At 35.7% G+C, this 22,615-nt stretch overlaps 1 protein-coding gene across 1 annotated transcript; it reads right to left on the bottom strand.

The window, feature by feature from the left end:
- Positions 1-873: 873 nt before the first annotated feature.
- On the bottom strand, positions 874-22,235 carry SORD (sorbitol dehydrogenase). The gene is made up of 9 exons (XM_072402269.1): positions 22,032-22,235; positions 13,673-13,706; positions 11,144-11,308; positions 10,305-10,464; positions 8,783-8,901; positions 7,705-7,770; positions 4,312-4,487; positions 1,404-1,525; positions 874-1,302 (listed from the first exon to the last, which is right to left on the bottom strand). Exons 1-9 carry the CDS (start codon positions 22,098-22,100, stop codon positions 1,137-1,139), a joined length of 1,077 nt encoding a protein of 358 aa, XP_072258370.1. The 5' UTR covers positions 22,101-22,235; the 3' UTR covers positions 874-1,136.
- Between the last annotated feature and the right edge of the window lie 380 nt (positions 22,236-22,615).

The following is a 22,615-nucleotide window of genomic DNA, read 5'->3' as shown; positions in this document are numbered from 1 at the left end:
AAATAGGCACAGAGTGGGTGAATTTATCCTCTTCTGATCACTCTGTGCCAATTTATCCCCTTCTGATCGCCCTGTGCCAATTCAACCCCTTCTGATCACTCTGTGCCAATTTATCAGAAGGGGTTGAATTGGCACAGGGTGATCAGAAGGGGATAAATTGGCACAGAGTGATCAGAAGGGGATGAATTGGCACAGGGTGATCAGCAGGGGATAAATTGGCACAGGGTGATCAGAAGGGGATAAATTGGCACAGGGTGATCAGAAGGGGAATTTAAATTGGCACAGGGTGATCAGAAGGGGAATAATCTTTCAGAATCTTTTTTTTCTAGATTTTCCTCCTTTAAAATTGGGTGCGTCTTATATGCCGGAGCGTCTTATACGCCGAAAAATACGGTACTTGATGGAAGACTGCAATAATCAAAAGACATGGAAAATAGCAGGAGAAAAAGAGGAAATTTCCCTTATTGATTTTGCTGAGGTTGTGGATTTTTTCCAGAAAATCTAAACAATACTTATCAAAAGAGCTTTGTGTGTAATTGAATACTGAAGTTATTGTGGAGAATTATTCCCTGTGCAGCAGAGGTTGAAGAAAACAAGGTATCAATGGGGATGTTTCCCAAAAAAAAGATTTCCCTGGAATTTCCTTGAAAGTCGGTTTATATATGTGTTAGCAGTCTATAAAATATACTTTATTATTATGTTGGGTTCATCTCTACAAATGGGTTTATGACACACCCATTTGTAGAGATGAAAACTGAAATTGGCAGAATTGTTCCTTGTCATGCTGGTTTTAAAACATGATTTTCACCCAAGGGAACAATAATTTTTACATTATCACAGACATCTCTATGTGTAAAAACATAAAAATCAAGGTGTGGTTTAAAGAACATTTATTTTAGGAGTCACATTGAGACAAGACCAATGTATATGCAATAATTAAAGTAATTTCAAATGTCAATTAAGGAACGCAGTAATGTATTTATTCAATGTACATCAACATACATTTTAACCAAGTTGATATTGGTCACAGTAGTGGAAGATAAACTAATTTACCTGGTGTTACAGCAGCTATCTGTGTTTCTATACAGTTAAGAAAGTTAACAATTTAACCTATGGTAAATAACATGAACCAATATTTAAGGGTTCTGGTCATCTTTGTCACATTTCAGCATTACTTTAACACCTAAACCTTTCTTTGTTGCTTCAAATGCATCCAAAGCCTTTTCTAAAGAAAAGCGATGTGTAACCAGTGGAGCCACATTTACTCGTTTAGAAGCCAACATGGAGATAGCCATTGGCCACCTGTAAGGGAGACAAAATAATTCAACTACAGCACTCTGTTTCATTAGGAAGTCACATATAACTTGCCAGTGAACATTTTAAGCTCTATTACTTCTACTTACGTGTTACAATATCGAAATATTCCTCGGATGTCAACCTCTCTCACTGCTGCATTTACAATTGGAACATTGACCATTGCAGGCCCCAGACCAACAAGAATTAAAGTCCCACCAGAGCGTGTTGCCTATGAAGAAGAAAAGACAAATAAAAGTTTTTTTGTTTGATATGTTAACCAATTGTATGAAATGGTAAATTATACAATTAAAATTATGGCATGAAAATCCAAACTGCAGCCTTAATTTATTGCTATACAATACTATGCATCATAAAGAAGGAGAGATTACTGAGAAGAATGGAAAAGCCATACAGTGGTTGGTAAGTTACAATAGTTTTATGAGTAATCAAAAAGGTATGAACGCCCTTAGGTTAAAATTTAGCACACCTTGACGTCAGACTAATTCCTATTAAAACATTTTAAAGCTTTAAGATTACAAGACCAAAGCATCACAATTTTCTTCAGAAATAATTACGCAAGTAAGATCTTTTTAGTCTATTCTTATATTAATCAGAATTGTATTAGTTACTGTTTAACTACCCAAGGTGCGTGCGTTCCTCTGAAGAAACAGTGATCTGTTCCAAAAGTAACTATGACAGAAAATCATGTGATAATGTATTAAAACAAAACATTAATACCTTGCATGTCATATTTATCATAAAGCCCCAGGAACACTGGCTTAACAATGAATGTGCAGACTATCAAAACCAGATATACTGTACAGTCAGGACTGAAAATTCAGAACTGGTATAAAAGCAAATCTTCTCTAATCGCTACTAGACACCAAAAAATAAAAAAAAACTCCTCCTAATTCCAGCATAACTGAGTTTCATAGTAAAGCGGTAGCAAGAACATGATCATAAACACAGAGGAAGGGGACCTCTGTCTCTCAAAATTGATTAGTCCAAAAATTTAATTTCCCATCCTATAATGATAACAGGAACCATAAAAACCAGTAAAACCAACCAAGGAATGGAAAACTTGGCAATCAAATGCTAACTGGCCTAGCAAGAAATACCAGAACTGGGGACTGAAACAACTTGATGATGGAAGAGGAAGCCCTAACATCCTTATGAGGATTATCTATGATAACAAAAAGATAATAAAACCTTCTAAAAAAACTTGCAACTGAGCAATAGACTCTCACAGTCCAAAAAACCACATACAGCTAACGTAGGTATTCTCTTAGAGAACTAAAGCCAGACTGAGAGGTGAAATATCCTGGTTGAGGTGAAAGACAAAAAATATGTTAGGTAAAGAAGAAATCTGAGTCTCTATGCAAAAAAAGGATGGTTCCTTTCAGGATGCCAGTTCATACACTGAAGACATTAAAAAAGTTGTTACATAAAATGGATCAGAAGCCCCGTTGGGGTTTAGGCGCAGTGAGCTTGTTAAAGTAAAACCCCTGAATCCACTCTGCCAAGAGAGTCAAGGGAACTGATAAGGTTCGAGGGAGATCTGCTTTAGTGTATGGTGAAAATGTGTAGCCCTAGGACACCAAATCGTTTAGCTAATATTAACAAATGTCCTCACAACTTTGGAAAATGGAGTGCAGGCTTGTGTGAGAATTTAGCAGATGATGAATGCCAGCCCTTAAGAGTAAACTGAAACTAAGCTTGGGGGGTCTATTTTTTGAATTTCTTCTTTGTGGGTGATCTTGCCATAAACTGCATCTTTGATAACAGAATCAAGGGTCAGAATAGGGTAATGGTCAGGATGAACAGCAAGTACGGAGCTTTGGAAAGGGTTTGGTTGGGTCTTTTGGACAGATGAAACTTCTACTGAAATAGTAAGCTTTGTAATGCTAGACACTGCTAAACACAAATTAAACTGGATCATGACAAATATTAAATTAACTTGTACCTTGCAGAACAAGGATAAATTCTATAAAACCTGGGATCCGTGGATAGCCTACACTCAACACTAATCTTTCAGTGGGAACTTTTTCTATTTTTGAATTCCCCATCCCTCCCTGTTCTTGTCTCCCTCCCCCATTAAGTGGTACCTATGTGAGGTATTCACCTCTATTTGCTATGTTTTCTTTAGGTGTTAATATGTTTTGACTTTTTTTTTCTGTTTTGAGGAAATTTTCTGCACACTTGATATTGATATAATAAATGTCTCTTGTTTGTTTAAATTGTTGTAACATTATTTTTCCCTTGCTATGTTTTTTTTATGCTAAAACCATATGTAAGCAGTGATATTTCATAAATCTGTGGAATACTTGTTCTATCATATTTTTGTATGTCTACAATGTAACTGCTGTAATTTATTTCTGAAAATTTTCAATAAAACCTTTGAAATACAAAATAAATCAACTGTAAGCACTTTGCAGAAGCCAATCTTTTTTCAGGGGGTATCTAATCCAATATCACTGGCAGCAGTGCTGGTAGAAGAAACAGGCTGATGCTTTAGATGCAGAATGGTGAGCACTGCATCAATGAAAGGTCAACATATTACTCTTTAATTAAGTAATAATAGCTGCAGACGATGAATCCACAGGGGCAAGTTCAATAGTGAGGGACTGTAGCAACTGAAAATCAGACAAGGGTGAATGTTGGGTAAATCTTGTACAAATAGAACTGTAGGAAACTTTTTCATAGAAGAATTGATGGTATACCAGAACAGGAGCTTTTAATATTAGACAGTAAAATAATGATGGAATAAGAAACCAGGCAGAGGAAACAGGGTTCAAATTAATGTGTAAATGAGAATATTTTTTTTTAGGTCCCAGCAACTGTTACTTACTTCTGTTTATTTATTTAAATTCAATGAAAACCCAGGAAGGTTGTGAAAGTGATTAAAATCGTTACCTTTTAAGTTTCAAATGAAAGTTCAAATGGGAAAATTTCTCTACTTGTTTTTAGAAAACAACTGTTTGCAGAATTACATTCATAAGTGTCTGATTTACTTACATAGATTCCTGTCTGAATACAGGATTCAGCCCCGGTGCACTCTATGGTAATTTCTGGCATACATCCAAGCAATTCTTTAACCTTCCGAGCTGTCTTTTCAGGAGTCTGATTAGTGACTTGAATAAGAAAATCTGCTCCAACTTCTTTGGCTTTTTCCAGCCGGGATGGAGATAAATCTAAAGGGAAATAAACTTTTCAGGAAATGTGTAGGCAAGCAGCTAAGCAGACTGTTCAAGTACTTGTCAAGGCACCTCTGAAATGGTATGGTTCCCAGTTTAAATCTATCCCCAAATATGGGACATATGTAGCAATGCACAAACTGAGAGCAAATTAACCTAAACCTCCTTCCTTATAGTGTACTAATCTAGATACCACTGACATCAAATGTTCACAATTATTTAATTGTACCTATAGCATTACAAAAAGAGCAAGCCCGTTGTTATTAGCAAACACCTTTTACTGCACAGTCCAGTAAAAAGCCAATTATTCATGGCATAGAACAATATTATAGGGATCAAATAAGGCATTAAAACAAAGGCAGATTAAAGTACAATGTACTAAACTTTGTGTAAAACAGTTATTGTATATCAGCATCTGAGGGGTTCTTTTATATCTGCTACTCTTACATTTTATTTAATATGGGGCATTGAAAACATAAGGGGCTATAGTATGGAATAACTATTCAAATGAAAAAGTGTTACTAACATACAACATGCAGTTTATGATTTGCAGGTTTACACCACATATAGTCAATAGCCTAACAACTGGATTGGACCATCAAACAAAGCAGGTAAAGTCTTCAAAAACAGTTATTCACATGTCTCGTTCTGTTACAAATCTTAAACAGGATACATATTTTTTTTTTTTTTTTTTTAATTTGTGACTAAATGAGACCTATAAAATACATTCTGCCTAAACAAAATCCGAATAAAATAATACTTGACTGTGCTATATAATTGGTTCAGTTACTGGGCTTTTTATTTCTAATCACCATTACCTGTATGGCCATGCTTTCTCATTTACTAATTCTGTTGCATTTTAAGGCAACACTAAACAAGGGCAGTAATTCAGAATTATTACAAGGTTTACATAGTATACATTAGTAAACACAGCCCAGAGAAACTTGTAGGAAAAGTGTTACGAGTGCATGTAACAACAACAAATACCAAGTATATGGTGGTATAATGCTCACTTGATCTGCAAAGCATACAAAAAATAGTTAAGATAAATACAAATCTCATTGGTCCTAATGAAAGTACAGTGGAGCCTGGCTTTGTCATCCTTTCAGTCCACTAATAACTCCTCCTGTCCACCTAAAACCCAGGAGTCAAACAAGGCAAGAATAGAAGCAAAATGTACAAAGAAGCTGTAAATCTTCCTATTTGCTCCTCTCCTCCCTTACCCTGCGCCCCTTTAGGTACTGCCACAAATAATGTACTAATGTATTGGTAATGTAAGGGTAGGGTCTGACGTCTTTGGGATCGAGCTATCCTGTATGGCTCCTTGCACCTGGCACCTTGCCTGGTCACTCACATCACAGCACTGGTTCTTAAAGTGCCAGTGTCTACAGTTTTGACAGCAGGCAGTAATGAGCAGAATACATACTGCTCACTACTGCCCTCATTCATACTCTATGGGGCTGCCACCGAGAAAAGCTACATGTAGCGTCTTCCCAGAGGCAGCGGTTCTATGTATTGAGGAATTGGTAACAATTGGTAACAGTACCGCAACCCAAAGGCCAGAGTGAATATAGCCTTAGTTATGATAACAGAAAACATTGAGTAAAGGCCATTACTGGCTACGTCAATTTAAGCAGAAAGCCCTAAAAAAGCAAAATGAAAGAACGCATTTTCCACAAGTGTTCAATATAACATTTACTATAAGAGGATATCCATTGGTGTGTGAAAATATTTATTTGCAAATAAAAGAAGCCAGCCACTGTATGTATATAAACATGACTAATACAGCTATAAAACATTTTTTTCTGTGTTTCCCCATTGCGATTCAATGAAGTTGTTTTGACATCAGTGAAGAGTAATTATTCTACAGCCTGAACTGTAATACCTCACACTCTGTTGTAATCCTGAACTTAATAGTCCATAAAATATGGCTTTTACAGAAAATGTGAAAGGCAAAGTTCACTCTTGTAATTTTAAGCCTAACTGGACAGAAAGGCCCAAAAACAAAGAGCAACTGAAAGCCACTGCAGTAAAGGCCTGGCAGAGCATTACAAAGGAGGAAACCCAGCATCTGGTGATGTCCATGAGTTCAAGACTACAGACTGTCATTGCCAGCAAAAGGTTTTCAACCAAGTATTTGAAATGAACATTTTATTTTCAGCTTTTTAATTTGTCCAATTACTTTTGAGCCCCTGAAATGAAGTGATTGTGTAAAAAAAGGCTTTAGTTCCTCACATTCTATGCAATCTTTTTGTTCAACCTACTGCATCTGAGTTGTTTCATTTAAAATTTATTGTAGTAATGCACAGAAACAAAAAAAGTTTGTCTCTGTCCAAAAATTTATTGACCTGCTAGATTTGTAATGAGTTTTGCAGAACAAGGTCCATCAGGGAAAAAAAAATAATTAATAACACTGTTGACATAAATAAAACAATTTCCACTCTACTTGCTTCTACCCAAGTTACGTCTCAATAGGGAAGACCCTTCTGCACTTATTGGCACTATGATATTCACACCTTTAAGAGAAGGTAACTGGTCTCAGGTATTCCACCAAGTTAAGTAGCTGGAATCTGCTCCTGGTAATATTACCCAAGTCTTCTGAACTGATAAAAGTGGACATTTCACTGACAGATAATGTAGCCTGCTATTTCTGAACTCAATCCAAATATTGCTGATTGCCTGTATGTAATGATATTCTTTTAGTTTCAGTGGTTGCAGTCACACACCTGCTTGGTAAGTGTGGCAATAAGCAACATACCTGTGCTTTATATTCATTCCAAATCATTCTGGGATGATGGGTACACCTACTGAACCAAACTGTATTTTTTACAACTAGTAGCCAGTTACATATTCTCTTTTAGAAAGATCTCTGCTTAACTAACATAACAAATATCTCTGGAGCCCCTCATACAAAAACCATACTTGTGTTAAAATGTTCTCACACGCTCAGCAACATCACATAATTGTCTGCTGTATTCCATTATTACCTAAAGCCAAGGGGTACAAATGTTGCTGATTACCTATTAGACTCTTCAGGCTGTTGAGTTCTGCTCTTCTCTGTAAACCCATGGGCTAGTTACCACTGTCCACAGGATTTAGATCCCATCAATAGGCAAAAGTAATTTGCAAACTTTGTTGTACAAACAGAAACAAACTCACAATCTTTAGATTGATTACCTCCTTTGTAATATGACCAAGTAGTACATTTACTTACCGCTTATTACTACTTTTGAGGCTCCCATCATCTTTGCAACAATCAGTGAAACCAGCCCAATAGGTCCTGGGACATAAGATTGGATATTTGCATTAGATTATGAAAATTAGTAAAAAAAAAATACGTTGCAACAAAAGAAGCAAAAAGCTAAGACAACTGAAAAAAACAACTGCCTAGATCAACTGAATTATTGTGGAACTTAAAAGATTGCTCCTCAGCTAATATAAATACAGGTGATCAGTGTAAAAATATTTACTGTAATAGAGGATAATATTTTGCTATTCTGTTTCTCCACAAGTGGCAATAATTGTTCCAAAAATGTCACTATGCAGTGAAAATCAATTTTATGGAGCCAGTTTTTTCATTGACTAAATATGATTCATGTCCCCCCCCCCCCCCCCCCCCCTTTCCCCTTCACATTGAAACCAGACCCTTCCCAAGACATGAAAACTGGTTGCCCAGCAAAAGGTGGGAACAGTGAGTGGGTGGGACAGGGCCTCTTTGTTACAACTTGCCCTCTGAAAGGTTGTGGGATGTGCAGATTGGTGGGGTAATTTACAGTCTGAAAGAAGAGGGGCCTCTTGCCAATCAAGAAAGGGTTAATTAAAATGTAAATTAACACATCACACACATGACAATATTATTCCTAATTTACCTAATATATACTGCCGCAGAGCCCGTCAATGTCCAACTATGCCCCACAGGGTTACAAATGTAAGTGTTTAGGGATCTTGGGGATGAGTTCCCCTGACATCACTGCCCATATTTGGACTAAGACAAAATAACAGAGATATCACAGAGATATTATTACCCTTATGTGAACTAAGTCCTAATATAGGTTGACTCAACACACATTAATGCTATGTTAATTGTGAACTTCAAAAGTGTATGCATTCAGTAAATTTGTATAAATAAAAAAGTCTGATGTAAAAACTATTTAGCAAATGAATCTCTTATATTTAAATACTTTGCAATATTTTAGAAACGTATATTGACTCTTATGTATTTTACCATTTAACTAAACTTAAAAACATACCCCTGGTAAAAAGAAAACAATATACGTGTCCTTAAGCCATACCTGCACCACATATAAAGACCTTGCTTCCGAGTGTAACCCCAGCTCTTCTGCAAGCATGGATTCCCACAGAGAGAGGTTCTATTAAAGCTCCTTCTTCAAATGTTACATTATCAGGAAGTCTGCAATAAAACAAAGCCATTTTTTAAACAACATATAGCATAATAATACAAATGTGTCTATTTGTAAAATAATAAAAAAGTGCCTTTTCACATACTAGTTTGGCTACTTAAAAACTATTGGATGAGAAGCACCATTTTGGAGTGTTTTTGCCATATATAAATTCATATGTGGTAAACTAAATCAGACCTATCTTCATATTGAACTAATGAGCTAGAACATTGGACACAATCAGAATCTAACAACATACACACAATAAAAGTCTTATAACAGCAAGCCATGTCTATCAGGAAGTCATTCTGCAACCTTTTATCATCTTAGACCTTATGATACTCCCATAAAGTCTAAAAAAGTGTATACCAAATTTAGTGCTTAGCATACTGTGCAGACTATTTATAATACACCCCTAGCTGCCCTCTTTCCTCTTGTAGTCACTTGCTAATGACTTCCTCCCTCATAGCCTCATTACACGCATGGCTCTAAGATTTCTCTACTGCTGCCGCCACTCTCTGGAACTCTCTTTGCTCATCCAATTAAGCTTGCTCCTACTTTTTTATTCTGCACATTTGAATAAGCCACTAAAACCCACCCACTCGAGTACACATCCTCTTCTGTCTTCTAACGGTCACTACTTAGCCACCATTCCATAACCCCCCACTATTGTGTCCTCCCCCCCCCACACACACACACACACACACACACACCACCTATTAAATTGTATGCTCCTTGGGCAGGAACCTCTCCCCTTCCTGTGTTGTGTATGTATGTATGTGTTTGTATTTGTCATTTGCAACACCTTTAATGTACAGCTCTGCATATTGTGTTGGCACAAATAGTTTAATAAAAAAAGATCAATAATAATTCAGCTACATTCTTTAGTGTGGAATCTTTTGAGTCCATGTGTTTTAACTAGCAGTGATAGATTATAACCAATAAATGTTGTTGGATTTTAAATTCACTATTTTGTAAGTAGAGCTCCATATAGGTCTGGTTTATGCAGCTAATCTTTTGAAGGAACTTAACATGCTAAATGTTTCCACAAAAGCATTATACCTGACAGTAGCCTATAAGGGGTTTATTCAAAGACAAGACAGAAGTATTTAAAGTGTTCATTTAGGTACAAGCTACCATCCTGCTGGTGGTACATGATTAATGTGTATTTAAATGTTTGTTTGACTTTGATGCACATTGAAAATATAAATATGTGTAGATGAGAACATGGGGATGTCAGCTGTAACTAAAATGTTAGAGCTTAGCAGTAAATGGCAAAAAAAATAAATGTTTTACTAACACTAGAATGTGTTCTGCAAATATACAGTTCTCTATATGTGAGTGATCCATTTAGGTCTTAACAATGACAATAGAAGACATCAACAGGAACTGCAAACATGATGAATTTGCCTACTTATAGCAGAAGCTTGCATTATGTGTGTAGTATCTACACAAGTTTCCATCATCTGGTGGTGTAGCACAAAAGAAAATGGTCGGAGACAAGTTATAGCGACCAGTTTTGCAGAATTCATCAGTTTCTCTTGGAACCCCTGGTTCAATAGCAACTCGATCACCTGCAAAGATCAAGCCAAATCAGTTCATCCTTCTCTTAAAGTATAAGCAAAGACATTTTTTATTTAGATGTGGATAGAGTGGTACAGGACATGAAGTGAAGAGATATTCAACCAGTAAGGCACAAACGGGAAAAAAAACTGGCCAAAGCTTATTTACTTTATACAAAAATGAGAAAAGGTTCTGGCTCTAGTCATACATTTGGAATGTCACAGTTTGGGTCAGACATTTGATTGTTAAAATCATTTTATGTCTTTGGACATTACTAACCAATTCTTTTATTGGTAGTCCTATGACGACAATGTTACACCACGATAACTGTTCTGAAACTGCAAAAAGTGTTTAGTTTACACATATGAACCACCCCTCAGACCCACCCATTACTAAAACAATCAGATCTATCTCTACTAAATGGTAAAAAGGTTCACCACAATGATTTTACTGCTTCACCAAGTAGCTGGCAGTAATCTGAATTATAGTCAGTCAAATAAATGGAATCACAGGGACTCAGCTTTTATTGGCTGTTTTCAGGTTTTATTAGCAGCAAAAAATTATAAGGTAAAAAATGTATTAGCTGCAACAAATTTGCTTGTGTGATATAGCCTATAAAATGTACCAGTTAACTTGTGGAAATTGTTCAAGGATTTAAAACAAAAATAAATAAATGTCATGTTCGTTTACCAGGCTTGAGATGAGTAACTGATGATCCCACTTTAATCACTGTTCCAGAAGCTTCATGTCCAAGAACCATGGGTTTTTTTACAATGAAATCTCCAATACGTCCATGCTGCCAGTAATGAACATCTGAACCACATATTCCAACTGAATGCATTTTCAGCAGCACCTCTGTCAAAGAAGATTACTGATAATATATAATAATGATAAACCGTGAATTCTCTATAATTAGTATATTCTGTTTTTAATGCAGTCTGTCATATAAGGTGGTGTATAGCTTTCTGTCTTCAACAAAGCTCATCTGAAAGAGTAAATTACTATAAAAAGTAGGTCATAGTTTAATAATGTAATATACAATAGACCATATCTACTAAATTTATGACATCTCTATAAAATTTTTGACTAGGAAAACAGGAACCAACAAAAAAACGAACACGATTTTATTAGTATAAAAGTACTATAGTAGGAGATCAAAACCAATAGGTAGGACACGGGAGATGGGGAGGGTTGAGAAAGAGGCAAGGTGACCGTGTCTTTCTAAAAATTGAGTTTGAGACCCATATAGTTATCAAAAGGCAACATAGTTCATATTAGTCTGAGACATTTTAGTTAGATTCTGAAAAGAACTAAGAAAAGAAAACAGCTCTCCATTTGATCAAAACAAAATTTTGTAAGTGCAGACATTTCATACTATTTACTAATATGGCTGGTCTGCAATCACTGTAACCTATATTGACTAAACAATATTTAGAAGAAATATTATCTTTCAACACCTTCAGGAAATGTCACAAAAAAAAATCTGAGTTCTTTTGTGTAGATAAAGATTTTGACATCATTTCACTAATGACAACTGGTGTGACTGATGTCACAGAATGGGGAGGAATATAGTAAACAATGGGTCTGATTTCCAAAGTTTTTCAAGACTGGAGAAGGTAATCCACCCTGTTATCCATGTGATCCCACAAACCTGAAACAGATTTTTAAAAAATAACTTGTTATTAGGTTGCAAATGTTTTCAATCCTGGATCACAACTCCAATTTTATAGATCTTTTAGAAACCCTTACAATTTGTTTTAAAGAAGATTTCAGGTTTGTTGGATAACCTGGATTCTCCCATGTTGGTCTATCTTCTCCAGTCTGATAAATTAGCCGACATGGCTGTGCTATTTACAGTCTATTGAATGATTGCCTGACATGCATTGATTAGTAGATGGCAGCAAGAAAGTTTGAAAGGAGGAAATAACTTATGAATGTCTAATTTAAGCAAACTTGTGTTTCTACAACTAATCTAAATGACCACTAAATATTACACTAAATGACCACAAAGTGAGCAGAATACCATATATACTGAATAAAAAGACAGAAAGGAGAGGTCAGGGTCCATAGATAATCTTGAATGCATTTAAATATAAATGTAATTGAAGGTGACTGTAAACATCTACAGCTTTTAATTCTGTGAACTATTAAAGGTCAACAACATATCATGCAATATCTCAGTTCTGCATGGACAATCACATTTGTATTGCCATTTTCTCCCTTTGTGCCACTGCCAAAGCTTCAGATCTGCAATCTAATCATAGTGGCCAAAATAAAACTAAAAAATTATGACATATTTCTATGCTGGAATACACCACATGGAGACCACAGAGGAGGACTAGGCAAGGCCATTAACATTTATTCCGATTACAGTATAGCAGCAGTGTCAGCACACAGCATACAGTATAGCAGAAGTCATCTGACTTCAGAAATTTAAGAGATCTCTCTATTTCTGGCAGTATTAACATGTATTTCTATCCAGTGCCTTTATATGTGCCATATGTCCTATGTTATGACAAATCAAGTCAACAGTTGTAATAGCAATGGTCACCTTGTTTTAAACAAAATTTGCAGGCTAGGGGCTTTGCTATAAAAGTCAATTGTAGTAGATGATTCATATTTTTTAACCATTATGAGCTGCTTGTATGCTGTACTTTGGTTTTATTATTTACCACAGGCTGGCTTGATGGAATAAGATGCACTAGAAAATAATATGAAAACAAATTCTGAAGAATCTTTACTGTTTTAAGTGCAATTTTTTATAATACTCATAGGCATAAGACATTTAAAGATCTAGCAATGTTTCTGAGATCCCACTGTCAAAAAGACAGAACTGTAATAGCATTATTATCAAGTTAACTGATGCACACTGGTAGAAAAAAGTATAGTATTGCAATAACAATAACGTATGTATATCCCTAATATTACACTGCTAAAGACAACCTCAAAGACTAAGATTTTCCTTGTATTAAATGCTAAAGAATTTTTATATTGTTTTCAGCTGTCTAGAATCATCCTATAGATAGGTTAACCAACACAATCCCCTGCGGCATGTTCTAGATGAAGAGGAATACAGTACTTTAGTTAGCTATTTTGGCTGATATCAGTGATGACCTCCTGCATATATAAAAGCACACTGAAAAGCAATTACTGCTGTTGAAAAAAAGGCGAATTAATAAACTAGATCTATTTAATAGTATAGGGTAATAATTTACTTACCATTTGGGCCAGGTTCAGGAACTGGACGATTTTCCTGAGAAAAAATAATCCAGAAAATGTTTAAATAATACGTAACAATAATTTAAACTTACTTTGTCTAAACAGAGAGCCACACTGACTCACACAAATGAACCAACCACCACAAAAAGTGTTAACTTAGAAACTAGTGCAGCACATGGAGGCCAATTCATCAAGCCAAATCGGAAGCTCGCGTACGCGCAATACGGAATGTGTGTGTGTAAAATCCTCAATTTTTTTTTTGAATAGCTGTTTACTGGTGTACAAGGATCAGATCAATAAATGATTATAGAATAGCAAACTGGAAAAACAAACAGCCAAATTTCATGGACTGCCCATCCCCAATTGCATGTTAGTTTTTAGCACCTGTGCACATATTGATGAGCATTTGTTGTTGTCTAACTTGCTTTTTTTCTTGATCTTAAATTTTTTTTTTTTCAAGGAGGGGCTGTTGTTTTGTTTGTTAGCCTAATCCGTGTTGCTACATTGGATACTTTGCCACATTTGATACTTTGCTTACCATTTAGCACAATAGATGGTTTTGTTTTTTCAACTTTTAATGTTTCAATGTCCATTTTGCAATTAAGAAGTCAATGTTAATGCTATAGTATTGTGTTTGTGTTTCATTTCAATAATATGTCTTTATTACCACCTTAAAATGTTTTTCCTGCATTAATTTTTTCTAATCCAATTTTCCACTCTTGATAGGTCAAAATTGCATATTGGTTTGGTAAGTATTTTTGGAATGCAAAATTTGTTGGGCCATTTTTGAACTAATTTGGCTTTATATGGAAGTGTGGGTTTACATGTGTTTTTTTTTTTTTATTTTGTCATGTAAATTTAGTGGTGTCTTGTGTTCTCTATATTTTATTGTGACCTTTTAGCAAATGTGTTTATTTTGAATAAAGTTTTTTATTTTGTAGCTGTTTGTTTTTTGGGGGGTTTTATGTGATCTCTTTTACAATGTCCCAGGACCTAGAATTTTAAAAATTCAATTATGCTTGTTTTTAAGCAGTTCCCTTCTATGATTTGTTTGACTTGCTAAAAACAGCACAATTGGCCTATTAAAACTCAATTTGATGTGCATAGTGCATTGTGTGCCAAACCTTATGAGTGTGATGCGCATTGTTGTGTGCCAAGGCGTAACAGCTATGTGCGTCTGAACTGTGTGAACTGTGTTTTATCAGTTGAAAAATTTTGGATCCTGGAAAAGGATCCTCATTCCGGTAAGTTTTTTCTTTTTAGGTGTATATTGTTTGTTTTGCTTCATGTGCACTAATGTGTGCACAAAGTGCATTTGTGCCTGGATATTTTAGATACTAGTACTATTTGTTTTATGTACACACCTAAATAATGCACAGCCTCCAGTATTTAACCACCCGGACGGTTAACCCGACCTTGGTTCGGGGTAAGTAAACTTGCTACGATCGTTTACCCCGAACCAAGGTCGGGGTAGCTAAAAGTATAAACGTGCATTACAGTGCGATCGATTGTCATACAACATTGTATGACAATCGGATTACAACTGAAAAAAAATACTTACCTTGTCCCCGCAGCTCCTCCGGAGATGTCTTCTCTGTTCAGTCTTCTCCCGGCGAGTGCAGTGACGATCTCCGGGGTAACGTCACTGCATGCATCGGTGCGGGCGTGAGGCGGGGCAGGAAATTCAAATCACTTTGTATTGAACTCAATACAAAAAAGCTGTATTGAGTCCAATACAAAGAAATCTTTATATAATATATATATATATAACTGTAATATATATATATATATTATATAAGATACTATACAGTTACATTACATTATACACTATTTTTTTTTTTTTATGTTTTATAAAAAAATGTTTTATTAAATTTATAAAATTTTGGACATATTTCGGTGAGTTATTCGGTAATTCGGTGAATTATAACTAATTATTGAGTAATTCGGTGAATTATAGCCTACAATCCAAAATAATTTTCCATGCAAAAAATGTAAAACTTTTTGCATGGAAGTACGGAAGTTCGGAAAGAATTAGAACACCCGGCGTTCGCGTACACGTCCCTCGGCGATTCCTGATGATGTCAGTGCATGCACCTGTCGACGGGGGTCGTAGCGGGAAATTCAAATATTTTGTATTGGATTCAAAACAAAGTCCTGTATCCAATCCAATACAAAATATATTTATGTGGTTTTGTCTATAGGTATGTGACAGACTCTGTTTTAAAAAAATTTACCACACTAGGGAAGTGTTAGAAAAATATATTACTCAACAGTATACTGATAGTATATTGCATTTTCAGTATTTTTGATTTATTTATGTATTCTTGTTTATGCTGATTTTTGTGTTTTTTATTTAATTTTATTAAAAGTAATTTTTTTTTTTTTACATGATTGTGTGTTTCAAACTTTTTTTTATATTCATGATATCTACTAGACCCTTGTTCGGACATATTTCTGTAAGTTACAGGTCTAAAATTTAAAAAAAAAAAAAATTCATGAAAAACAGTGTACGGCTTTTGGTACAGAAATCTAGACATCAGTGAAATACCCGGGTGGTTAATGAGCAAAATTAAGTGGAGCAACAACACAACATCAGTTAATTTCTAAGAGTGCTTGACCCTGCTTGTGAGCTTGGCAATCAATGTGTTTTGATGTTGTGCTTGGCAACCTGGACCTCCTTCCATCACCATCAGGTGTGTTAGAATGAGTATGCAACTCAGCTGGACAACTAATTGACAACCAGTTTGGACAGCAAGTGGAAGTGTGTTTGTATACAATAGGCTAAGATCAGGCAGCGCAGCACAGCACAATGACAACAAACCTAAAACACTACGACAAATAAACAGGGGAGTTGTGTGGCAGCAAAAATTAAAACAAAGAAATAAAAACCATGACAATTTGTTCATGAAAGAAATATGTACATAATACATTCAAATACCAATATGTGACTTTTAGAATGGGACAAAGGAAAACAGGGCGGTCAAGTAGCAGTTTGTAGTGGAAACCATGCAGACAATTGTACTGAATAAACCAGTCCAGTTAAAATAGTAATAATGAAAATGCATATGTATTTATATGCATTTAAATGTATTTTGACCTTTACACACAAGTGAAATCACTAAATGTTTCTTGATACATGTATTAAAACATCTTTGGCAACAATCCTTTTTTCAAATATTTGATTTCTATCAAGCCAAACTACAATGAAATTTTAATCAGATCACAAATGCTTGGTGACATTTTTTTTACATTCATACTATTGTGTGATGACATATTATGAAGTGCTAATTAGTATATATACAGCTTGATCTAAATTTGTTTGCAGTGTTACAAAGCAAACCAAGTATCAAAACAGTGCAACAAATAAATTAATCAATTTTGTGAATGAGAAAAAAGTAACATAGAAATGTAGCACTTACTCAAAAGAAGATGAAGCATTATGGCTGGGTCTACAGGAACGGTTTTAAAAACGCATATAAACGTTTCTACCATGTTTATATGCGTTTTTGTGCACTTTTACAAGCGTTATAAAGCTTAACATTTTATGTACCCCTGCACTCATTCCCCAGGATTGCGTGGTGGAGATCTGGGAGTCTCCTTATTAAAGGGGGCTTCCAGAGTCCAAAGTCCTGCTAAAAACGTTTACAAAAGCCCCCAATGGAAGCTTTCATAAAAAGCTTAAAAACACTTGAAAATGCCTCCATTGAGTTCAATGGAAGTGTTTTCAAGCGTTTTCCCACGTTTATCCAGGGTTTAAATTTTTTAAACGTTGCAAGCAACATTTAAGATAATGCTCAAAAATGTGCCTGAAGGAAATGTCCTGGTGTAGATTAGCCCATGGGAATGCATGGGGACTTCAAACATGCGCTTTAAAAGCTTCAGGTTAAATGCTGGGGAAACAGTCTGTGTAGACTAAGCCTAAAGATTCAAACTGACCTGTAATAGACTGTAGATGCGCACAGAACAGAGAGCAGGTGTGCGCTAATTAAATGCTATGACCTCAGCATTGACAGAGGTTAACAGATCCTCCTAAATCAAACAGCTGCAAACCAATCGCCTTAATTGGCAGATTCTCAATTATCAAGACCGGAATCTGGCTGGCAAGTGAAGGCGAGTGTACTAGCACTCGGCTCTGGTTGCGGAAATACGCTTCGTATATCGGCGCGTAAATATGCACGTCGAGCTTTCGTGTACTCTTTTGGTAAATCAGGCTTAGTGACTCAAGTGGCTAACACTTCACCTTGGAATGCTGAGGACCCAATAATGTTGTAATATTGGCCAGGACACTACCTGTATGGAGATTGCATGTTTTCCTTTAGTTCCTCAAATTGTCCTCTTGAAATTGTAAAACCAAAATGCAGCACTCAGTGTGGTATTAATTTGTGCAAAACTTCTTGAACTTGCAAACCTGTATGACTATAAGACACTGAACATTCCACATTCAATTCCTTTTTTCTTAGCTGATTGTAAAGATTTGCACAACAATATTATGTAAGATTATGTTAACGATGTTTGGTAATGTTTATCTTGGTAGGAGTTTTACTTTAAGAACAACTGTACTTTTAGTCTAAAATCCTCTAATCCACTTCTACCCCTCATGAAATAACAACCCTCCTCCACCCACTGACCCTAGATTCTTACATTTGTAGCAGACCTGCATCCTGTGCAAAGTTTTCTCCTCCTTTGGGCAGAAATCATTTTTGGAGCCGCCCATGTTTTTACTGAGACCTGCAGTCCTACAGACTGGAACTGCATTGCATGAGACCCCATATAAGTTTATGTGGGCTCAGCGCACAGCAGGAGAAAAAGAAAACATTGCACAGAATGCAGCTCTGCCATAGGGGCAGGAATTGCAGATGCAGGGTGTTGGGCCAAGAATAAATTGCCAGGTTTTTACTTCTGATCTGATTTTTGATACAATAAAAAATAAATCAGATCTAAAGTAAATTGGAGGAAAATTCAGAAGATGACCAATTATAAAAGATAAATATCTTGAATTAGATGGTAGTGAATATCGATTAAAAGTACACAAGCTGTATCCTGTGTATAAACAGTTGATAGTTGAGTTCATCTGAACTGAATGTGATCATAATTCCAATCACTCCTTTTGCCTGAAAAACCAAGGGCAGAATACTGTATGTGTGTGGGAACTTTAAACTAAATAACAACAGAATGATAATCGGATCAGTTAGTGATCCAAAATGTGGAAGTTGCACTGCATGTGTGTACTCGTCCTTAGTAAAATCTAGTTCAAAAGGGATAGTGGTGGGTTCAAGGATTTGTGAATGTATGTATTTTGGACTAAGTAGGTACAGGTTACAATCACTGTCAAGTTTTTATTGCCGCCTATATCCCCACTTTGGGAATTTATTACCGGATTTACCAGCGTATAAGACGACTTTTTAACCCCGAAAAATCTGTGCCAAAGTCGGGGGTCGTCCTATACGCCGGGTACCTGCAGCTTGCTTCCCCTTGCTTCATACGTCCGGCGCGGCTGAGTCCCTGCTCTGTGCGGGGAGTATGAAGCAAAGGGAAGCAAGCTGCACACAGAGGAGAACGTGAGCCTGGATTGGCTCTCCAGCAGAGGAGGAGTGTGGAGCGTGCAAGGGGCAGTGTAGGCTGTTACCGCCTCCTGTATCCCTCCCCCAATTACCGGTACTGTACTGTTCCTTCTGTCTCTCAGTTCTCGCACAATAGCGAGATCTGACAGGCAGAATGAACAGTACAATACTGGACGTATAACACGACCCCCAACTGATTGGTTAGAGTGGCCTGCCAATTAATTGGCAGACCATTCTAACCAATCAGTTGGGGGTCGTCTTATACGCCCAGTCGTCCTATACGCCGGAAAATACGGTCCCTCTATTTATCTGGTGATCATTGTCACCTAGACAGTGAAGGGAACCCAACATTTTGTGTTGCCATCAGAGCAATAAATCAGGGAAAGTCTTTCATTATGGACATCTTTACCAAGGAACAATTTTCTGAGATGAAGATTTCTGAGATTTCCTGTTCCATTTTTAGGATAGGGAGTGAAAGTGAATCTTCCAAGTGGGCTGCAGACAGCAAAAATTAATCCCTTCCCGACTGAAAATCATTGTGTAGCCACAGTGATATGATCCTGATCTCTAGGGTTTTTTAGCATGCGTATAGTGGAATTATAGCCATAATTCCCATTATAAAAAAAAGTAGACATGAATATGTTATCATCTGAATAGCAGGAAGTTTGCAGGAGAATGTTTCTTTGGTATGGAGAAAAGAAGATAAACTTCTAAATGCAGGAGAAACAAACCAGCAACAATAATACTGGCTGCTGGCATGACAGCAAAGAAAACATTTCAGGGGTTACCCATATTAGAAAGATAGAGGAAGGCTGATCTCTATAGGATACTTGTATACTAAAACAATTTCTTGATTAGGTCAACACTTTTGCACAGTTACTGCCCTCAAGTAACCTGCAAAAAATGCTATCACCAGATCATTTAATGAGTAATGGTTTAACAAGCTAAAATTCGGGCGAAAATGTTTAATTCTTTTGTCACAATAAAAACAAACCTTAAGTTAAGGTTTATTATCTAAGTCAATATTTAGACATGTCGCCAGTCAATAATTACAACATGTACTAATAAGTAAATCATTTTAACATTACTCCTACCCAGTCTAACACCAGATAGATAACAAGATCATTATTGTGACAAGACTGCAAAAGTTGAACATCAGGAGGTAACTAAATATGTGGATACAGTGCTAATGAAATGTATCTGCCAATTACTAGAAATATGTACAAGGTTCAATATGTTCAAATCTCAAAAAGCAATAAAACCTACACCACTTTACTCCCCCACAACGTTTTACTGTATAGTTTGGCCTTGCAGCAACTTTGTGGAATGTTTACTCACTGGAAGAAAGCATAAAATACTTCAATTTGTAAACTAAATATCTGACATTGGATAATAAAAGAAATTTGTCACAGCATATCTGTGGTACAAAGTCAAAACTTTTATTAGGAAATCACATCACAGTGCAATTAGTACACTGTGATGTCATAATATTAATAAATGTTTGGACTTTGTACCACAGATTCAAGATATGGTGGTGACATTTTTAGTGATATGTTTCAGAGATACCAATTGGCAGGTGGTACAGCAGCCTCAAAATCATTCCATTGTGGTTTGCAATGGGAATATATCAGAGGACTATGGATAAATCACCAATTACTATTTCTTATTATACATATATTCATGGTCAAGTGTGGTATGTTCAATAATATGTATATTTAGCTGAACAAACATATTGCCTATTGTAAGGATGTCATGTATCTTTATGGGGTACAGCATTATATGCTTTCAGTGGCTTTAACTTTTCTTGGCTAAGCATATAAAGGATCAGCAAAGATCTGTGCACCAATCCTTCTACTTTATTGCAAACCTGAAAGAGCTCAGTACTTCTCACATTTACAGCTGTCATATTCTGGCATCCAGAATGTGTGCTGTTTGTACTTGGTTTATATTTTCTAATAGAGCCCTGATGTCTGCATATAGATAACACATCACATTTAAGGTATCACAACATTTGTGACTGAAATAAAGTAAAACTAAATCAAGTCTAGTAAATGCCCCTCTTCCTTTTACAAGCACATCTAGCATATTCTTGGATAAAAAGCATCTGGGAAGCACATATTGGGTATTGCTGCAAAAGTATGATTCATGTGTTGTTATTTATGGTTGAATCTAAATTAATGAACCGTAAAGGTTTTTAAAGTGTCTCTAATGGTCAATTTGATTTGGTTTCCCCACTAGAGAGATTCGCCCTTTTGTTTTTTTTCCTGTGACTTATTACTAAGGCTATGTACATGTTAGAATAATGTTGCTGTAAAACATCTTCCCTGATCATTTCAAGTAACAGTAGGATGAACAAGCGTTGTACAAAAAGCACTGTTCATTTCTATGTGACTTACATCATACATCACTTGTTGTACTTTAGGTTACAGAATACTTTGTTGCTGCATTTTAAAAAGAAATTACAATACTGTCACAGATCAGGGGCAGAGTTCAATGCAATGTAGGTTTTTATTACTGCTTAACCCCGTTCAGGAGATTACTGAACTGACACACAGGAAAAAATTAAAACATTTTCTAGTGCACTGAGATGGTCTAGAAATGTTATAGCCAACTCTCTCGTGTTTCAAAGGAGACTGAATGAAAAATGTATTCCACAAGAAAACACCATGACAAAATGACACAAAAATCTATCATTTAAACTCTAAAGATATTTAAACCCTTTCTCATTCTATCCAATACTATAAAAAAAGAAATAATACATGACATTCTTTTAATAAGGTTAAAGAAACAAGATTTACCAGGCGAAGATCTCCAACTCCATGGACTACAACAGACAAGTTTTCTTCAAACTGAGTTACTGCTGCCATGTTTTATCTTCCTGTCTTCCACAAAATGTGTTCTTATTTTGTTGATAGCAGTGATATTCTTCTCATGTGAGTTCTAGGTTAAAGTTTTACTTTAGCCTTCTGTTTGTCAGGTCTTGTTTTAGATTTTGACCCTGTCTACAAGAGATGGACATTGGTTAGAGCAATTTAGCAATCAGTATTTGCTTAGTCAATTAAAACTCATTTATAACAGCTGTGTATTAATATTTATAGCACATTACCTTTAATGCCAAAAGTCTAGTGGGAAATAAACATAACAAAATACTACTCATCACAAGATATTTACTAAATATATTACAATATAATATTACAGTATATGTACAATTTTGACATTGCAGAAAAAAGTTTATGTATAAAAATGAAAAGTGTTCGCTCTGTGGAATCAGTAAGACAATAAATTACTCAAGTTTATTTTTCTACTTTTGTTAACCTCCCTGGTGGTCTGATTATAAAAGTATTTTTAAATGTCAAAGCGGTAGATTTAAAAATACCTAATA

The sequence above is a fragment of the Pyxicephalus adspersus genome, chromosome 2, assembly GCF_032062135.1.
Source record: "Pyxicephalus adspersus chromosome 2, UCB_Pads_2.0, whole genome shotgun sequence".
Classification (NCBI taxonomy): Eukaryota; Metazoa; Chordata; class Amphibia; order Anura; family Pyxicephalidae; genus Pyxicephalus; species Pyxicephalus adspersus.
The sequence above is the reverse complement of the archived record's forward strand: the minus strand, read 5'-3'. Positions and strand labels throughout refer to the sequence as shown.

Bases quoted from the DNA above. Each gene is read 5' to 3' on its own strand.
- SORD (XM_072402269.1), bottom strand. From the start codon at position 22,100: ATGGCAGCAGTAACTCAGTTTGAAGAAAACTTGTCTGTTGTAGTCCAT. The intron at 13,707-22,031 runs GTAAATCTTGTT...ATTTTTTCTCAG, and splicing joins GAGTTGGAGATCTTCGCCTG to GAAAATCGTCCAGTTCCTGA. The intron at 7,771-8,782 runs GTATGGCTTAAG...CTTATGTCCCAG, and splicing joins GGTCTTTATATGTGGTGCAG to GACCTATTGGGCTGGTTTCA.